General features: G+C 53.2%; 1 protein-coding gene across 4 annotated transcripts in view; it reads right to left on the minus strand.

Annotated features, from left to right (window-relative positions):
- The window catches only part of COL5A3 (collagen type V alpha 3 chain), a 35,610-nt gene that overhangs the window by 6,056 nt on the left and 11,554 nt on the right, over positions 1-18,000 (minus strand). For all 4 annotated transcript variants that reach the window (XR_012501641.1, XR_012501640.1, XM_010954225.3 and 1 more), the window contains exons 17-61: positions 17,446-17,499; positions 17,310-17,363; positions 17,067-17,120; positions 16,663-16,707; positions 16,501-16,554; positions 16,273-16,317; positions 16,069-16,122; positions 15,890-15,934; positions 15,488-15,541; positions 15,344-15,388; positions 15,148-15,201; positions 13,714-13,758; positions 13,554-13,607; positions 13,303-13,410; positions 12,823-12,876; positions 10,566-10,619; positions 9,615-9,659; positions 9,321-9,374; positions 9,162-9,206; positions 8,698-8,751; positions 8,549-8,602; positions 8,405-8,458; positions 8,165-8,272; positions 7,901-7,990; positions 7,584-7,637; positions 6,600-6,707; positions 6,391-6,498; positions 6,249-6,302; positions 5,760-5,813; positions 5,025-5,132; positions 4,895-4,948; positions 4,501-4,554; positions 4,337-4,390; positions 4,166-4,219; positions 3,538-3,645; positions 2,829-2,882; positions 2,587-2,640; positions 2,258-2,311; positions 2,048-2,101; positions 1,792-1,899; positions 1,572-1,625; positions 1,009-1,062; positions 712-819; positions 363-416; positions 249-284 (exon numbers count right to left, since the gene is read on the minus strand). Coding sequence is in view for 2 of the 4 variants with exons in the window: in XM_010954225.3 (XP_010952527.2) it covers positions 249-284; positions 363-416; positions 712-819; positions 1,009-1,062; positions 1,572-1,625; positions 1,792-1,899; positions 2,048-2,101; positions 2,258-2,311; positions 2,587-2,640; positions 2,829-2,882; positions 3,538-3,645; positions 4,166-4,219; positions 4,337-4,390; positions 4,501-4,554; positions 4,895-4,948; positions 5,025-5,132; positions 5,760-5,813; positions 6,249-6,302; positions 6,391-6,498; positions 6,600-6,707; positions 7,584-7,637; positions 7,901-7,990; positions 8,165-8,272; positions 8,405-8,458; positions 8,549-8,602; positions 8,698-8,751; positions 9,162-9,206; positions 9,321-9,374; positions 9,615-9,659; positions 10,566-10,619; positions 12,823-12,876; positions 13,303-13,410; positions 13,554-13,607; positions 13,714-13,758; positions 15,148-15,201; positions 15,344-15,388; positions 15,488-15,541; positions 15,890-15,934; positions 16,069-16,122; positions 16,273-16,317; positions 16,501-16,554; positions 16,663-16,707; positions 17,067-17,120; positions 17,310-17,363; positions 17,446-17,499 (2,817 nt within the window). In the remaining 2 variants the exon portion in view is untranslated. The remainder of the gene's footprint in view (positions 1-248; positions 285-362; positions 417-711; positions 820-1,008; positions 1,063-1,571; positions 1,626-1,791; positions 1,900-2,047; positions 2,102-2,257; positions 2,312-2,586; positions 2,641-2,828; positions 2,883-3,537; positions 3,646-4,165; positions 4,220-4,336; positions 4,391-4,500; positions 4,555-4,894; positions 4,949-5,024; positions 5,133-5,759; positions 5,814-6,248; positions 6,303-6,390; positions 6,499-6,599; positions 6,708-7,583; positions 7,638-7,900; positions 7,991-8,164; positions 8,273-8,404; positions 8,459-8,548; positions 8,603-8,697; positions 8,752-9,161; positions 9,207-9,320; positions 9,375-9,614; positions 9,660-10,565; positions 10,620-12,822; positions 12,877-13,302; positions 13,411-13,553; positions 13,608-13,713; positions 13,759-15,147; positions 15,202-15,343; positions 15,389-15,487; positions 15,542-15,889; positions 15,935-16,068; positions 16,123-16,272; positions 16,318-16,500; positions 16,555-16,662; positions 16,708-17,066; positions 17,121-17,309; positions 17,364-17,445; positions 17,500-18,000) is intronic.

An 18,000-nucleotide genomic window follows, 5' to 3' on the forward strand; every position in this document is an offset into this window, starting at 1 on the left:
TTGGTGAGTCATAGTTTACTTGGCAGAACTGGTTTTTTCCATGGCAGTTTATAAAAGAATGGTGCATCTTACAACTGATGGCATCTTAGATTAATAAAATACAATGGTAGGTGTTGAATAAATATTCGTTGGATGTCTGACTGAGTGAATAAATAAATAAATGAATGCAAAGGCACTGAGGATTCTGGTGCAGTGAAGGGGGGTGGGGAGCTGGGATGTGGGAGCCCAAGGGAATGATGACTACTCACCGGGGACCCCTTTGAGCCCTTCTGTCCTAGAGGACCCTGTGGGGTAGACAGTGAGAGCTTGAGTCCTGGCTGGCCCAACAAGGTGTCTCCACCCTACAAACCCCACATACTCACCGCCACACCTGGGGGCCCAGGGTGGCCCAGAGAGCCGAAGGGACCAGGAGAGCCCTGGAGAAAGGACATCCAAGCCATCACTGATGGGGTTCATCCCTTTGGTCCAGACACATCCCCCAAGAAAGCCTCCAGTCCTCTCAAAAGAAGACCCCAAACCCCAGACACAGCCTTCAACCTTCAAGTCCCCAGATAGAGCCCCCCATTTCCCCCAGATACAACCCCTATTATTCTAGATGCAGGCTTCCCAAATCCCCACACCCACAGTCTCCATATAAGCCCCAGTTCTGCCTTTCCACCCACCCTTTCCTTTGAATACATTCTTCCCACTCAGAGCAGGACACACACTCACAGGTTCTCCCTGGAGGCCAGGGGGGCCCTGCACTCCTGGCAACCCCCGATCCCCTTTCTCACCAGCCTCCCCAGGGGGGCCAACAAGGCCAATTAATCCGATGTGGCCCTGGAGGACAAAAGAGTCATATGTGGGGGGAGAAGTGGGGGCAGGGAACTTTTCTCCTAGAGCCTTGGGGTAGTGAGTTTGGGAGAAGAGGAGACCCCAATCTCCTAGCCCTCTGGCTAGGGAAGGAGGTAAAGGTGGAGGAAAAGGAGGTAAATGGGGGAGGAGAATAATGGAAGGAGGTATCCTTGCCTTTTCCCCCTTGGGGCCAGCATCTCCCTTCAGCCCTGGAAGGCCAGACGGCCCCTGAAAAGAGAGTTAGGGTCAGTTGGTGAAGCCTCATGGTGAGCCAACATGAAGCCTCAAGGTCCATGTGAGTGCCTGGGAGATGATCAAATGGGAAATTATCCAGATTTCAAATGGACTTACCAGGGATGTGGTCAAGGGAATTGTCAAGAGGGAGGATGGATGATGAGAGATGAATGAAGGAGTTTATTGGAGGATGGCCAATATGAGTCGTAGGGGTCAACATTAGTGTGGGTGGTCAGTGTAGACTATCAAACTAGATGGTCAGTTTGGTCAATGTAGACCACCAAAATGGAGGGCCAGTATAGACTATCAAGACAGAGGGTCAGTGTAGATGATTAGTGTAGACCATCAGGATGAGTAGTCAGAAGAGATAGTTGGTTCAGATGGTCAGGGTGGACCATCAGATGGATAGTCAATGAGCATCAACACCCATGGCCACTATGTGGTCACTAGATGCCCAATGTGGTTCTCAGTGCTGGGACTTTAGGGACAAAGAAGTCTCTTACCAGGGGGCCAGGGGGCCCCAACTGTCCAGGAGGTCCCAGGAGGCCTGGTTCACCCTAGGGCAAAACAGAACATGGGGGAGCTGTACTCTTCCAGACCCCCACCCCTCGACCAGGGTCAGCTCGTCCCAATAGTGGTGAGAAATTACAAGATGGGAGCACACAGGGAGGGCCCATCCCCACCCCTGCTCCATCCCTGTGTCCCCACTCCTGCCACACTCACCACAGGACCAGGAATCCCTGGGAGACCCTCAGGCCCTACACGCCCAGGGGGCCCTCGAGCCCCTACTGGGCCTGTCCTCCCTGGGGGCCCGTCAGGACCTGGTTCCCCCTGAAAAAGACAGGGGGAGCAGAGAGAGTCAGGGGTGGCTGTCTCCTGATTTCCAGCCAAGGACCATCAGGGGGGAGGAAGGAACTGGGGCACCCATCTGTTGGCCGAGGGGTCAGGGCAAGGACCCACGTGGGCGGGGGGCACTCACTTTTGCGCCTTTCTCCCCTTCTCTGCCTTCTCGACCCATGCGACCAGAAGGACCCTGAGGAGGGAAAGACAGTGTGAGTAGGGGGGCCATGAGAGTCTTGTGGGGGACATGTGGGGTGAGTGGGGAGCTGTGTGGGGATGAGTGGGGGCCTTTGGGAGCGAGTGGGACAAAGTTGGAGCCAGGGCTGCCAGGAGGCAGGTCATCACTCACCCTTTTGCCAGGGGGCCCCGGGGGGCCAGCTTCCCCAGAAGCGCCAGGTGGACCCTATGGAGATTTTAAACACCAGGATAGTGGACAATGATGGTTTCAGGGTGACTTTGATGTGAAGACCATCTTCCCCAAACATCACCCCAGCCCCAGCCATCTCCCATCTCCTCCCTCAAGTTGCTCATTCATGGTGAGACCAAAGAGAGGCCACACAGGTGCATCTATGGGGCCCTGGATACTTCATTAACCCACGCACCCAGCACCCCAATTCACCCACTCCCAAGTCCCAACCCCCGTCTTCGGGCACCAACATCCTTTGTTCACCCACTCACCGGTCCCCCAACATCACCAGGGTCTCCCTTCTCCCCTGGGGAGCCATCTTGACCCTGTGGTGGTGGGGACAGAGTTGGGAGGAGTCATGGGGGCTTGAATTTGGGGGAGTTTGGGGGAGAGGCTTGGAAGAAAGTGAAGGTTATCTGCTCTACCAACCTTGCCCAGGTCTTTTGGGAGGCAGGAGATGAGGGACAGAATAGGGAAAGTGCTGGGCTTTTGGGGAAGAAGGGGTCATACTCACTGAAACTCCAGGGTCTCCAGGGGGACCCGGGTCTCCTGGGAGCCCTGTGGGGCCCTGGAACACAGAATGACAAATAACCACATCCCTGAATGATGAAGCATTCATCCATTCATTTAACAGATGAATCGTGCCCAGGCACAGCTCTGGTTGCTGGGGATACATTGGTGAACAAAACACAAAATCCCAGCCGTGGTAGAAGGAACATTCTTGTGTTGAATGTGAGCTAAGAACATTCCATGCATCATCTCACTTGGTCCTCCTAGCTCAGAAAGAACTGACCTCAAAGAGTTTGAGAGCAGATACAGACATGGTGGGGTGCTGAGATTCAAGGTCCCTCGCACTCTGAAGGTCCTCGCTGCCCTCCCTCCCCATCCCAAGCCCCACCTCCATGGGGAAGGGGCTCAGCCTTCACCCTGATGGCAAATCCCCCATTAGCCAGCTCTGACCCAGCATCAGTCTCAACCCTGACCTCTCCGGTATTGTTAGAATGACTCCATGCAGAAGCAAGGGTCCCCTGCTGCAATAATATAAAACCACTGTATTTTTATATTGATTCCTTTTTTGCACTCAGCCATTCACTCGTTCAGTCATGTTCTGGGTTGCTCACGGAATCAGCACACTGGAGGACGGGACCCTGGCTGGAGACTGGGGAGCAGGTTGACACATGTGCTCCTCCTCCATCTCTGCCTCCATGTCTCCCAGGACTTACCACATTCCCTTTTGTTCCATCCTCTCCAGGGGGGCCTTTCTTGCCTGGGGGCCCAGCAGCCCCAGATGGGCCAGAGTCCCCCTTTTCACCAATTTCTCCCTTGGGACCCTATGCAGAAACAGAGGTCAGAGGTCAGAGTAGCCTGGACTTACCAGGGTCAAGGGTTAGCATACTTGGACTCAGGAATCTGGGTGACCTGGGACTTTCCTGGGTTAGGGGTCAGAGTAGCCTAGACTGCCCAAGGGTCAGAGGTCAGAGGAATCTAGAATTGAATCTAGGGGTTAGGGGTCAGGATGATCCAGTTGCCCAGAGGTCATAGGCAAGGTTAGTCTAGCCCATGAGCCACGCAGGATTGAACCAGAAAACGGGTCCCCTTTGGGCAGACTACACCCAAGTCAGGGCTCATGGTTTAGATCTGAGTCCTACCTGCCCCCTTGGCCCCACACTCTTGTGCAATGTACAACCTAGATAATTCTATGCAGCAGCCCTGACACCTTCCAGGGCTTTGTCATCAATAACCTGGGATGCCCATAGGTCCTGGGTCAGTGGGTGACCTAGGGCTGCCAAGAGGCCAAGGTGTCCAGGGTTCCCTGAGATGGGTGCAGGGTCATGGGATACAGTCACTCACAGGGATGCCTGGAGGTCCTGGGGGTCCGGGGTCGCCAGCCTCCCCTGGCTCACCCTGCAGGAGGCAAAGTGAGGGTGAGGAGAGGTGCCATCCTAGCACCCAGAACAGCCACCCCAGGAAGGACTGGCTGTGTTTCCTCCACCCCATGCAGCCCCCTGTTCTCTCTCTCACCTTCTCGCCCACAGCGCCTGGCTGACCAACTCCTCCAGGCAGCCCTGGAGGACCCTGGAGAGACAGCAAGGGGTAGAGGTGGGACTGTGGGATCTCAAGAGCCTCTTCTTGGGAAAGGGATGTCCTCATCTCTGAGGCATCCTCCCCTCCCCCAGAGTCCTCACCTCTGATCCACTGGGGCCATGGGGACCCCGAGGGCCTGGAGCTCCATGAGGACCCTATGGGACAGTCAGAATGGCATCCAGTGACCCCATGACCCCTCAAAGGGCCCCAGTAACCACAAACACCACCCTTCATGCTGGTGACCCACAGCATCCTTAAAATGATGATGTACCCGAGACGGCCCGCACTCTGTCTATGGAGTGTGTACCTGCTTTTAATCTGAGCACCCAACCCCCACACCTTGTGGCCTTTCGCTTGCCTTTCAGTGTTTCTCTTTGACTAAATCTACCTTTACTCAAAGAAAAAAAAATGATGATGTACCCTATAATCACCCCCAAATCGATCTAATGACCACCCCTGCCCTACCACACCCCACATTTCCCCCATTGTCCATACCATGGACCCTACGTCTCCAATCTCCCCCTTTTCTCCAGGAGGGCCTGGTATTCCCTGTGGAAAAAAGAAGCAAGATTGGGGCACAAAGTAGGGGGAACCAGAGGCCAAACCCCCAAACTCAGACACCTACCTGCAAGCCAGGGGGGCCAATCACTCCCACGAAGCCTCTCACTCCATCATCTCCTTTCTGCCCAAAGAGGCCAGGGGGTCCTCGGCGTCCCTGAGCCCCATCTGCTCCCTGGGAGCAGGACAGGGCAGGACACAATTAGGGTCTGGGTCAAGGGTTGGAGATAGGCTCAGGGCCAAAGTCAGGACTAAGGTTCAGGGCCGAGATTAAGTTTGGGGAGGGTCAGGGTTGGGTTTGAAGTTGGGGGTGCAAGTTAAGGGTCAGAGTTCAGGAATGAAATCAAGGGTTGAGTCAAGGTTTTGAGATGGGCATGGGGTGATGAGTCAGGGTCAGGTTGAAGTCAGTTAAGGTCCAGATGAGGTTGAGATGTAGGGATGGGTTTGAGGTCAAGGCCAAGGTAGACTCAGAGTTTGAGCTCAGTTTGGGATCAGCATTGGAGGGTAGGTCATGGCTGGGATTAAGGGCAGGAGTGGGTCAGGGTTTGATTAATACGGGATGTGAAGGTTAGGTCTGAGTTGGGATTGAAGTTAAGGGCACAAGCAGTGCTGAGATTAGGGCTCTGACAGGGTTCAGGGTTAGGACTGAGGTTGAGTCGGATTCCGGGGTGAGTTCATGGTGGGTGCTGGCAAGGAGGTATAGATCAGGCTTGAGGTTGAGTCTGCGCTTGAGTCACAGTGGAGGACACTGTCCCTTCCTATCGGGGATCCAGGAGACGGTCACAAAGCTGGGAGCACTCACCGGGGGGCCTGGGTGTCCCACAGGACCCCGTATCCCTGTTGGTCCAGGTGGGCCCTGGAGGAGGGAACCGAGTAGACAAACCCCTCAGGTTCAAGATTGTCGGGGGGTGGACACTAAAGATGGCAGTCACTGTATCCCTGTCCACTCCCCGTACTGGGACGCTGCATTCTCCTCCCCAAACCCTATCCTCCTAGCCACCAACTGATAGGACCAGGCACAGCCTCTGTCCTAAGCTTGGCCCATTGGGACGTTTGCCCAGAAGTCCCACCAGGCCCAGGGACTGAGCTGGCTCCCTGACGCTGGGCGCTGCGGCTGAGTTCCTGGAGGGAGGCTGGGGATGCGATTGGCCCCTTCATTCCAGCTAGTTTAAATGGCTTCTGTTACTTCCGAGGGCTCAAGAAGGCAGGAAGCTCCATGAGCTCCCCCTCATCCTCCACATCCCTCTCCCCTCTCCAAGGACCACCTGGCTCACTGGGGCCCCCCACTCACCGCATCTCCCTTATCGCCTTTGCTGCCCTTGTGACCAGGGGGGCCCACTTCCCCCTGCAGAGGAAACAGGATGAGGAAGGACCCAGCCTCCCAATACCCGCAGCCTCCCCCAGCCCCTCCTGCTCCATGAACTCTCTCTCACCTTGTCCCCTTCCTCGCCAGAAGGCCCGGCAGCTCCAGGGGGTCCAGGAAGCCCCAAGGGCCCTGGGATCCCATCTTTGCCAGTGGGACCAGGGGGTCCACGTTCACCCTGAGGCGGGGAGTGGAAGGAGGTATGTCAGGGTCCAGGGCAGGAGTGGGGTCCTGGTATGTGGAGGGCTGGGTCCTGGGGATGCTTGGGCAGGCACTTACCGGGGACCCCTTCTCACCCGTGGGACCAACAGGGCCTTGGCCTCCACTTTGGCCAGGAAGCCCAATGCCCCCTGCTGGGCCTACAGGACCACGCTCCCCAGGGGAGCCCTGAAAACAGGGGTGAAGGGTCAGGAATAATAACAATAGTAGTAGTTCTCATTTACTGGAGGGTTTTCAAGGGCACTGAGGTGGTATATCACCTCTGGCTGCTGTGTGGGGACAGCAGCCAGAGGTGACGTCAACACTTGCATCACAGTATGGTGCCTCCTCTGCCCATAGCCCTCCATGGCTCCCATCTTACTTGGAGGAAAAGACTTCTCCTGGAAACCCATAAAGCCCTGCACGACCTACCCCATCTCCTCTCTGCTCTCACATCCTCCCACTCACCCTCGCTCGCTCCCCTCCAGCCACACTAGCATCCTCTGTCTCCTCCAGCCTCGGGACTTTGCACATGCTGCTCCTTCTGCCTGGCACACCCTTCCCCTAGGCATCCACATAGCTCCTCCCTCACCTCCTTCAGCTCCCAGATCAAATGTCACCTTCTCAGGAGGCTTTCCCAGGCCAGCTTATTTCAAAAGTTCTCCCCTGCTCCCCCTTCTCTGTGCTAATTTTCTTTGTGGCATTCATCACCACTGATTCCTTCTCTTCCTGACTAGGTTATAAACTCCAGGAGAAAGGAGGTTTTTAAATGCTGATGTCTGGAACGGAGGTTGAATATATGTCCAAAGGATCATCTCATTGAGATTTATGATCACCTGGGAGCGGGGACTGTTTTACCAACAAGGAAACTGAGGCTCGCGGAGTGACACGGCTGCCCTGCCAGTGATCTGCAGAGCTGGGCTTGAGCCAGGCTTGTTTGGCTCCCAGAATAGTGGACTTAAATCATGACAATGCCCAGCTTCCTGGGTACCCTGGGGCCTCTCCATCCTGCCCCTCTCCATCCACTCCCTGCCCCCCAACCCCAGCAGATGTGTTTACACTTACGTTGGCCCCAACGGGGCCTGGGGGGCCCTTATCACCCTTCAAACCAGTAGGTCCCTGCAGAAGAAGATGATTCACAGTCGAGACCCCCAAAGGTGACCCCAGGTCCTGTCTTCACTCTGGGGGACTGAGTTCCCACCCCTTCCCAGGGGCTGAGGTTCAGGGATCTGTCCCCTCCAGGCCCCTCCTGTAGCCATTCTTTTACTCTCAAGGTTGCCCCTGCCTAAGATACCATGGCCATGTCCCTGTCCTGGCCACCCCCCACTTCCTTCTCTGTTTCAACCCAGCCACATGCAGGAGGGGCTCCAAACCATACTCACTGGGTCCCCCTGGGCTCCTTGGGGACCGGGGAAGCCCCTGGGTCCAGGTGGTCCTTCCTTCCCAAGGGGTCCCAGTGGTCCTAGGTCCCCCTGCAGGAGTGCAGAGGAGGGGGAGTCAGGCTTCAGAGAAGGGGGTGTCTCCTCTTAATCTGCGAGTCTGGGCCCCCACCCCCATGGGGCTGATTCTCAGTCTGGAGGTGGCGTGGGACCATCCAGGGACCTTTGGGGCCCCTTGACAAGATCTCCCATGGGGCAGGGTCTCACCTTGGCCCCCTCTCTGCCCTCCAGACCTGGAAGACCTTGTTCACCAGGAGGTCCAGGGGGGCCTGGAGGCCCCCTTTCACCCAGAGGCCCTGCTTCTCCTGTCTTGCCCTGGAGAAGAAGAAGGCTCATCTTGAAGAGAGGTGTGTTAGGGTTGGGGTGGGGGTCTATCTGAGATCCACCCCCTCCCAGATATCCCCCAACTGGTGCAAAACTGGGGAAACTTGAGGGGTCCACTCTGACCTGAGGACCCACAACACCAGCTGGTCCAGGTGGGCCTGTCTGACCTTGGAAGCCCTGAGGAGAAACATTCAAAGGGGGTGTCATGGAGGGGAAGAAATGGAGAGCCTAATGGGGTCAGGGGTCAGAGGTCAAGAGTTTGCTCACCAATTCTCCTCTCTGTCCAGGGTGCCCAGGTCGCCCGTCTTTCCCCTGGGGGCCCTGAGGGACAAAATGGGAGAGAGTTGAAGCACAAATACGGTGTCTTCCCACTGCCTGGCTCCCTCTCCCCACTCAAGCAAGGTGAGCTCACTTACAGGGGGACCCTTTGGTCCAGAGAACCCAGGAGGGCCTTGCAGACCTGGGAGGCCCTGAAATGGAAGCAGAAGCCATTATGTCATCCCTCTTGTCTGCCCAAGTCCCACATGATGAAAAGAAGCACAGTAGGCGCCTCCTGCAGGCTGGACATTATACACGCAGGAAGTCATTTCATTTGCCACTGCAGTCCTTTGGGATGGGGGACTGTGGTTACTCCCATTTTATAGAAGGGGAAACTGAGGCACAATGAAATTAAGTGACTTGCCCAATGTCACATAGCAGGGGAGTGGGGGCAGAGCTAGGACTTGAACTCACAGCTCTCTGACTTCAGAGTCTTGTTCTTTTCACATTCTGTGTTATAATGTCTCCCCATTTTTTGGGCTTGTCTCCCACCCCAAATCACACACACACACACACACACACACACACACACACACACACACACTCACTCACACTCACTCACCTTTTCTCCAGGGAACCCAGGGGCTCCGTCCTGGCCCACATCACCCTAAGAGAGAGTGAATGAGACTCAGGCTACAGAACATACTCAACAGGGAGGGACTGGGTGGGCCTGGGGCAGAGAGCCTTCATGGGGGGACCTGACTGCCCACCCACCCCATACCTTGGGGCCTGGCTGCCCCGTGGCACCTGGTTGCCCCCTCTCTCCACGGGAGCCCTGAGTAGAAAAGAAGCAAAGGTTAGAAGTGAGAGGGTGGGGGAATCCAGGAGATGAGGCTAAGTCTTCCAGGTCCCCTACCTCTGTGACCGCCCCTTGTCACACCAGGGACACCGACTTAACCCAAACCCTCTTCCCACCTGCTCAAGACCTCCCCACAACCTCCCCTCTCGCTACCCCTCCTTCCAGCCCTGCCCCACTACAGCCCAGTGGGGTGAGGCAAGCTCTCCATTTTCTTACTGGTGGTCCCCGCTCTCCTTCCAGGCCTGGCTGCCCCGCCTTCCCCTGGAACATAAATCAGGTGAGGGGGAAGCAGAAAAGAGTCATGATGCAAAGACACAAACACACAAATGCACCCAGTCAGAGACCTGGAAAGATGTCTGCCACTCATTCACTCACAAGACTTTCATTCACACACACATGTAAATACAACTTACACATGCAGCCACACAAAGTTCATAAACACCCAATTATATGTATGTTGTACCTATAAGGTCCACACCTACAAGCGTGTTCACTCACATGGACACTTATTTATCACAGCTGCATGGTATGCACTCATGACTACATGCCATCAAGGCACACAAGGGGCAATCACAGCCTCAGGTCGACACAAGGAGCTTGTCATGTCATGTAGTATGTCCCTTGCACATGTGTATACCCAATGTAAACACATACATGCATGGATCCATGTGAGGACGCAGTCTTGATAAATACAACAGTATATGTACACTCATGGGCTTCCACACATGTCCACTGACTCAGCTACACATAGCAAAATAATGCACACATGTACACAGAAACACACATATGTGTATTTCCTTATTCTGTCACACATATCTACATGCCCCTCACACACTTATGCCCATGGTCACACAGTGTACATGCAGCAGGTGCCCTTGTTCACCTAGTCACAAGCCCCTCGGCTGCAGCACTCAGACTGCATGTGTTCTGCACCAAAAAGCACATGGGGTGCACATGCACACGTGTATGCACAGGCACATGTGCTGTAGTGCCCAGTGGGATCGCCTACATGTGCCCTACATTGCACATGGGACTATATATGCACACAAGTGCTTCCAGGCATAGACACAGCCACCCAGGCCCCCACCTGCCATCATGCACAGCCACACATGCTGTTCCCATTTCATACAAGACCCCTTCTACCCTCACACCTGGATCATGACTCACCCGCTTCCCTTTCTCTCCTAATGGTCCCAGGGGTCCGGGGAAGCCAATAGATCCCTAGGTCAAGAGAATGAGAGAGACAAAATGAAGGTGAGGGGTAGTGGGCAATGTTGGCCCCTCACCCCATTCAGCCACCCCATCCTCTCAGGCATTTCCAGATCATTGATTCCAGAAGCTTCTTTGATCCCTCCAGCCCCAGCCTCCTCCAAGGCAGCCCTCCACCCTCCTCTTCTCCTCCCCCACACCTTGTTGACCCATTCCAGCCATACTATCCTCTTTAATGCTACTCAGGCACCAGCACACTTCTGCCTCAGGGCCATCGCATTGGCTGCCTTTGCCTAATGTGCTCTGCTCTCAGATCCCCATAGGGTTGTTACTCCTCATCGTTTAGACGTCATTCAAATGTCACCTGCTAGAGAAGCCTTCTGCTACCATCCTGACCATCACATCCTCAAGTCATGCTCTATCACATTGTCCTGTTTTGTTTTCCCCGTAATATTCATATTGAAATGGCCTTGTTCACTTGCTCACCTATTCAATGACTAGGATCTAGTTCTCTGGTCTTATGCCCCACTGCCTGGCGCATAGCAGCACTTACCATCTTGGAGGCATCCTCCCTCGCCCTGGGGGAAGACGTCACAGACTCTGATATCCCCTGTCACCCCTCACTGTGTTTTGAATCCTAGATCCACCACTGGACTAGATGTGTGGCCTTGGACAAATGGCTTAAACTCTCTGAGCATCAGTCTCCTTATTTGTACCCTGGGAGTACCAACAATACCTCCCTCACAAGGTTTTGGTGAGGATTAAGTGGGATACGTATAGAAAGTGTTTTTGTTTTTTTTTTTTAACAAAGTACTTGGCACACTGTATGTGCTCAAGAAATGTTAGCTGTCATTTTTCTTATTCATGCTGATTATTACTAACTGCAAAGGACTGAATGTGTCCTCCAAAAATTCATATGTTGAAGCCCCTATCCCTAGTGTGATAATATTTGGAGGTGAGGTCTTTGGGAAATAAGTAGGTCATGGGGGTGGGACCCTCATGAATGGGATTAGTGCCCATTTTAGAAGAGAAGAGACTAGATTTTTCCCTCTCTCCCTCTCTCTCTCTCTCCCCCCTACCATGTGAAGACAGAGACAGAAAACAGTCATCTACAAACCAGGAAAACAGCCCTTGCCAGAAGCCAATCATGCTAGCACTCTGACCTTAGTCTTCCAGCCTTCAGAACAAGTTTCTGTTGTTTAAACCATCCAGTCTAAGGCATTTTTGCTGCAGCAGCTCCAGCTGCCTAGGACACTGACCTCAACTTAACTGACACACCAAGCCTCCTGTAGTGTATTCATTGCTTGGTGCCCGAGACACACTGATCAGTCTTGGCTTGGAGGCTCTGTTCTAACTCCCTTGAACTTCTGCTCCAACAGCCTTAGTTTAGCTCTTAGTTTCAGTGACTTGTTTATGTCAGTTGACCTTGCTATTGGAGTCATGGGACTTAGTGAAAGTTTACAAAAAATGATTAAAAAAATAAAAAGAAAGATATCTATCAAATCTAAGTTAAATGGAAAAGACTTGATATAAAGGGAAGTCACTATAAAAAAAAAATCACTGTCAAATTAGGCATGGGAAAGATAACTGTGCCAGATCAAGTTGGCAACGGCATGAAATTCTGGAAAGACTCTATACTCAGATTTCCTCTCAAGTGTCTTTAAGTTTCTGCTCCACTTTTTATAAACACAAACTATAAATCATCTGTGATGTAATATGGGTGTGACTTTGGCAGAAAGACATGTCTTATCAATAGCCTCACCCCTCAAAATATTGGCAACCAAATGCACATTTTTACTTAATTACATTTTATTGTAAGTTATAATTAATTTAAGAGATGTAAGATTTGTATTTTTTATGATTCTCCTCCTTGCTGGCTTTTTGTTTGAACCTCAATCATACCAAATAAGAAAGATCCAACAGTTTTATTATCAAAATCATCAACGTTATTATAATCAAATTGGTGAGGTAGATACTGTTGATATCTCCATTTTGCAACTGATAAAACGGACTCAAGAGACTCATTCAAGTTTACTTAGCAGGTAAGGGTTGGTATTTAAGCCCAAGTTTGTCTGATGCCAAAGCTCACATCTTATGCTCCCAATGACCCATGGGATGGACAGCTCTCACCCCCAGACCATAGCACAGACCCCTAGATGTTTTTCAGTCTCTGAACCCTCTGCCTTTGCCCACCACCCTCTTCCTAGCTTCTGACCTTAGGGCCTGGACGTCCTGGATAACCTGGGAGACCCGGCACCCCAAGCTTGCCCTGCAGAGAGATTATAGGACAAAGGTCAGAGATTGCAACCTAGAGGTCAGTGGGGGAGGGGCAGGATAGCTGGGGCATGATGGCAGGGGTAGTGGTGTGGGAATCAGGGAACATAAGCTCAAGTCCTGGCTCCTGCCTGCTAGGGGCATGTCCTTGGGCAGCTCACTCAAGCATTTCAAATCTCATTTTCCTTGTCTGTAAAATGGGTGTAAAAATGCCTGTTGCCTGTAGTGGTTGTGGGGGCGAACATAAGATAATGTGCTTGGAATTGCTCTGCAAAGCTGAGCTGAGGAACCAAAGGAGCTGATAGCCTTCTGAAGTTGGAGATCAAAGAGCAGAGGGCAGAAGGCAAAGGGCCAGGGAATACCTTGACTGCAGGAAGGGAAGCTGGGGTATAGACTGGAGGAGGTGACCAGGTCCACTCACCTTCTCCCCAGCTAAACCTGGGGGCCCCTCTTCACCAGCCAGCCCCTCCTGCCCCTTCAGCCCTTCAGGACCATCCTCTCCCCGAGGACCTGGGGGTCCAGGTTGTCCCTGGAATAGAAAGGAGAAGCCCTGATATCAGCCCCTTTGTCACTTCTGCTCCCACTGACCCCCATCTTAGCCTCTGCTCACCCCTCCCTGTCTTTCCCAAGTCCCCCAGATCCACCAGGCCCGTCCTTTAGAGGTTGTCTTACCCGATCACCTTTAAGCCCCACATCACCCTTGAAGCCTGGGAAGCCATCTTCTCCCTGGGTGGAAGACAGTACGGAGATCAGAGGTCGGGGTTCAGAGAAGGGGCACAGCCAGAGCCCCATTATTAAGGCTCTGCTCCCAAGGAATCCCTTCCTTTCTCACCTTCTCTCCTTTCTCCCCCTGGAGGCCTCGGTTGCCAGAAGTACCCTGAAAAAATTTTAAAAAGCTTTCAGTTCCCCTCCCTGTTTCAGAAGGGCCCTAAACTCAGTCCTCTGCCCCGAAATAGCCAGAACAGTCCCAAAAGGATATGGGACTGGAGGAGGGCAGGGGCAGCCAGAGAGGAAATTATCTTTCCCTAAAGTCCGCTAGTGTAGTGTGCAAGACGCTGCCTCTCCCCCTCCCCTTCCCACTGGCAGCTTCCCAAGGTCATCTGTGTGGGGGTGTGCAGGGAAGGCCAAATTTCCGCGTAATTGATTCCCATCTCCCAGGGACACTGTGTCCACAGTTCCTTCTGGCAACAGAGAGAGGATGAACATTCCAGGCTCCGGCCTCATTCTAAAGGCAAAGGAATGTTTCCCATTGTGCTGGCTACAATGCGACTCTGTGCCTGGCAACAAGGCAAGTCTGTGCTTGGCTACAGTGAGACTGCTCAGTACAAGCCCAGTTGCTGCTCACACGGAATTCTGGACTTGGGCCACGAGAAAAGCTGCACTTGGCTACAGTATAACTGAGCTCAGGGACTGAAATGAAATTGTAGTTGAATACAACATAACTGTGTTTTGACAATAGCATGACTGTCTCTAGCCACACGGCAGTTCATTGACCACAAAGTAACCAAGCTTGGCTACAGTTGTTCTCTGGCCATGGTTACCAAGTAACTAGACTGAGTAACAACACAGCCTTCAATGATGTATGAATATATAAAACCATGCCTGGCTACAATGGAACTCTGAGTTTGGACACCCACAGGACTTTGTGGCCAGCTGCAGTATAGCTACCTCCTTGGTTACAGTGTAACTGAGCTTGTCTACAATGCAAAAATGTAAGGAGCTGGCTCTTGGCTACCACCAAACTCTGTTCTTAGACCACAGGTAATGGGTACCTGTACTTGGCTACAATGTAACTAAACCTGGCTACCATATAGATGTGAATCCCCATGTCCCTTCACTTGGTTAAAAATGAATCTGTAAGCAGTACAGTACAGCTCTCAGCTTGTCCCAGCATTTATGCGCTTGTAGATTGTGTGGCTCTGGGTTTGAGCTTGAAAAAACAATCCTCTGCTTGACTACAATGTGCTGACCTGGACTTGGATGTGCTGTGTGTGCTCATAGTGGAATGAGTTCAGCGGCCTGTGGGTTTAACTATCCTCAGCCACAAGGTGACGGTCATACTGTAATGCTACTTTTTGGCTGTTCAGCTCCATAGTAGCACACACCTTACTATATATTGTCACTCAGACCCAAACTCCACTCCTACCCCACTTTGCCTGGCAGACTGATTCCTCTCACCACACATGGGGACATTTCTGATGGACGTGGCTTCTGGAAGTCAATGCTGGTGAATCAACCCTATCTGCAGGCCCCAAGAATCACCTACCTTCACACCCCGAGGTCCAGGGTAGCCCGGAGGGCCTGCTGATCCTGATGGACCCTGAGACAGAGGTAGATTAGTGCCATCCAGCCCTTCCCTCCTCCATGTTCCCAGTGCCCTCATCTCTCTCCTCATTAGCCCCTGACTCTTGGCCCTGCCTACCAACCCCCTTCCCAAATCGGCCCCTCTCCAAGTCACTCACCTGGGTCCCTTTCTCTCCTGTCGGGCCCTCGTGACCTGGGTGACCCTGGGAGGAAAACATTCTAAGTTGTCAGAAAGTTGATTTGCCATCCAGATTCCCAGGCCTTCCCTCTTCTCCTTCCTCTTCCCAGCATTCAGTTCTCACCAGAGGGCCATCAGATCCTGGGAGGCCTGGAATCCCTGGGTTTCCAGGGGGACCCTGAAACCGATGAATAGTAGGGGGAGACAGGGAGGCTCAGAGCCTAGCATTCCACCAGAAACAACCTTACTCAGACATGCATCTACTTCAAGATCAGAGAAAAAACAGATACCACTGGCCAGGAAATCTATCCCCAGCTCTTCCAAACTTGCTGTGTGACCTTGGACAAGCCCCCTCCCCTCTCTGAGCCTCAGAAATCCTCTGCTTCTGGGACAATTGAGACAAGGGATATAAAAACAGTGTGAAAGACTTGTTGGGGTCGGGGACTCCCTACCCACACCCCTTTCATTAGAAGTGTCTTTGACCCACAGCTCCATCTGAAGAGGGGTAGATAGAGCTGTCACTCACCTTCTCCCCAGGGGTGCCAATGGGTCCCTGGGGGCCGGGGATTCCCTGAAGACATCAAGAAAGAGGGAGAAGGGAAGCATGAGAAAGGGGCAGTGAGTGCAAAGGTTGGGGAGGCTAGGAATGGTCTATGACCTTGGCTGGCCCCACCACCCACCATTATTGGGAAAGGTAGCTCAAACCTGGGATCCAGGATTTCCTTGCTGTCCTGGAGGGCCTGGTTCCCCTGGAGGACCCTGAGGAGAAAGTGAGGGTTCTGTGAAGCCTAACAGGATCATTGTATTGAGGTGTCAGTGAAGTTGAAATGAGGGGTCATGGGAGTGGTCGAGGTTATGGATGATCATAGGGTCAGAGTGTCAGAAGGCATCAGGGGTCAGAACACGTACCACATTTCCTTTGGCACCTGGAGCACCATCAATTCCAACTACACCCTGGGGGAGGAGAGGGTGTGAGACCAGGGCAGGCACATGCACTGGAGCCTGCGTCTGAGACACTGAGAGGCACAGGTGAAAAGGTGAGCTGGCAGAGAAGCCAGGCAACAGAAATGGACATGCAGAGGAGAGAAAGGCAAGTAAAGGGCAAACAGATATGCGGAGAGACAGTGGCATTCTCACCGGGCGTCCCAGGGAGCCAGGGGAGCCTCTAGGGCCAATCAGTCCTCGGGGGCCCTGCAAGGACGTAGGAGCATTATTGCAGCATTGCCGCTCTGAGGTCCTGTGAATCCTGACTCCTTCCCCTGTGCCAGGCAAGGGGCCTGGGGGGTCCCTGATACTCACCGGCTCCCCAGCCTGGCCAGTGGGCCCTGGAGGTCCCTCTGCTCCCTGTGGGAAAGCATCATTACTTGGGAGAGGGGAGGTATAACCCTTGGAGAATCACCTTCCCTCATCTAGGTAGCCCCTCCCAGAGGATCTCAGAGATAGAGCATGTGGTGGCATCCAGGCACCTGAATATATGTGATTCAGTTCAGGCCCCTGACTTCAATCCTGGACCTGCAATCCTGAGTCCCACCTCCTAACTCCAGTACTAACCCCCAGCTCTCAATCTGTCTTTCTGAGCCCTACTGGACCTCCTGACCCTCCAGTGCAGACCCTCACCCCTCATCCAGTCTCCTGAATGCTCTACTCCTCTTGTTCTGGCTTTCTAGCTTCTAAATCATCCCCTAACTCTCTTCCAAACTTACCTTATCACCATCCTCTCCCGGGGGACCAGGTTGCCCCACATGACCAAAGTCACCCTGGAGTGGGGAGCAGAGGGCAGTTCAGAGTCAAAAGGTGGGGAGGAGAGCAGTACCTCAGGAAAGGAGATGAGTCACGCGGGGTGAGGACAGAGACACAGGGACGGAGGGTCTGATACTGGGGGTGGGGAGGGAGTAATGAATACTGGGATGGGGCTTGAGTATGGGGGAAGGGCCTCAGATACTCACTCTTTGGCCCTTCTCGCCAGGCAGCCCTGGCAGGCCATCAAAGCCCTGGTCCCCCTACACAAAGAGACAGCAGCTGAGCCTTGAATCCTCTGCCCTGACAGTCCCTCCAAGTCCCAGTCCTGGCCCTGTCACCTACCTTAGGTCCTGTGTCCCCTGGGAGGCCTCGAGCCCCATCTGCTCCTGAGCGGCCCTATGGGGGAGGTGACGTAGTCAAGATACCTGCTACCGTGTATTGAGCACCTTCCTCATGCAGCACCCCGTGCTGGGGGCTTCTCTGTGTACCAGTTTAACCTCCCAAATACATTTCAAACCCATCCATTATTCTTTATCCCAAGTGCCCTTTCTCTAGTCCAAGTTACCATCATCATAAAAATCAAGAACCCTCATCTTCAGTCTCCGTTCATTGTGCTGCTGTGTGTTCCTCGTGGCCCTGAAAACCATCTGGAACCATCTTGTTCATCATTTCCCCCAACGTGCCAGTCTTCTCTTTCGCATGTGCTGTTCTTTCTACTTGGAATGCCTTTCCTCTCCTGTTTCCCTGGTTATGCCTCATATCTCAGTTCAAACATCTTTCCTTCTGGCAAGTCCTCCCTGTCTCTGTGACCTGGACAGATCCCTTTGCCACACCCACTGTGGACCATCATTACTTGTCCTCAGTGCTCTTATCCCACAAATGACACCAGCAGACCCT

Source organism: Camelus bactrianus, chromosome 22 (genome assembly GCF_048773025.1).
Source record: "Camelus bactrianus isolate YW-2024 breed Bactrian camel chromosome 22, ASM4877302v1, whole genome shotgun sequence".
NCBI lineage: Eukaryota > Metazoa > Chordata > Mammalia > Artiodactyla > Camelidae > Camelus > Camelus bactrianus.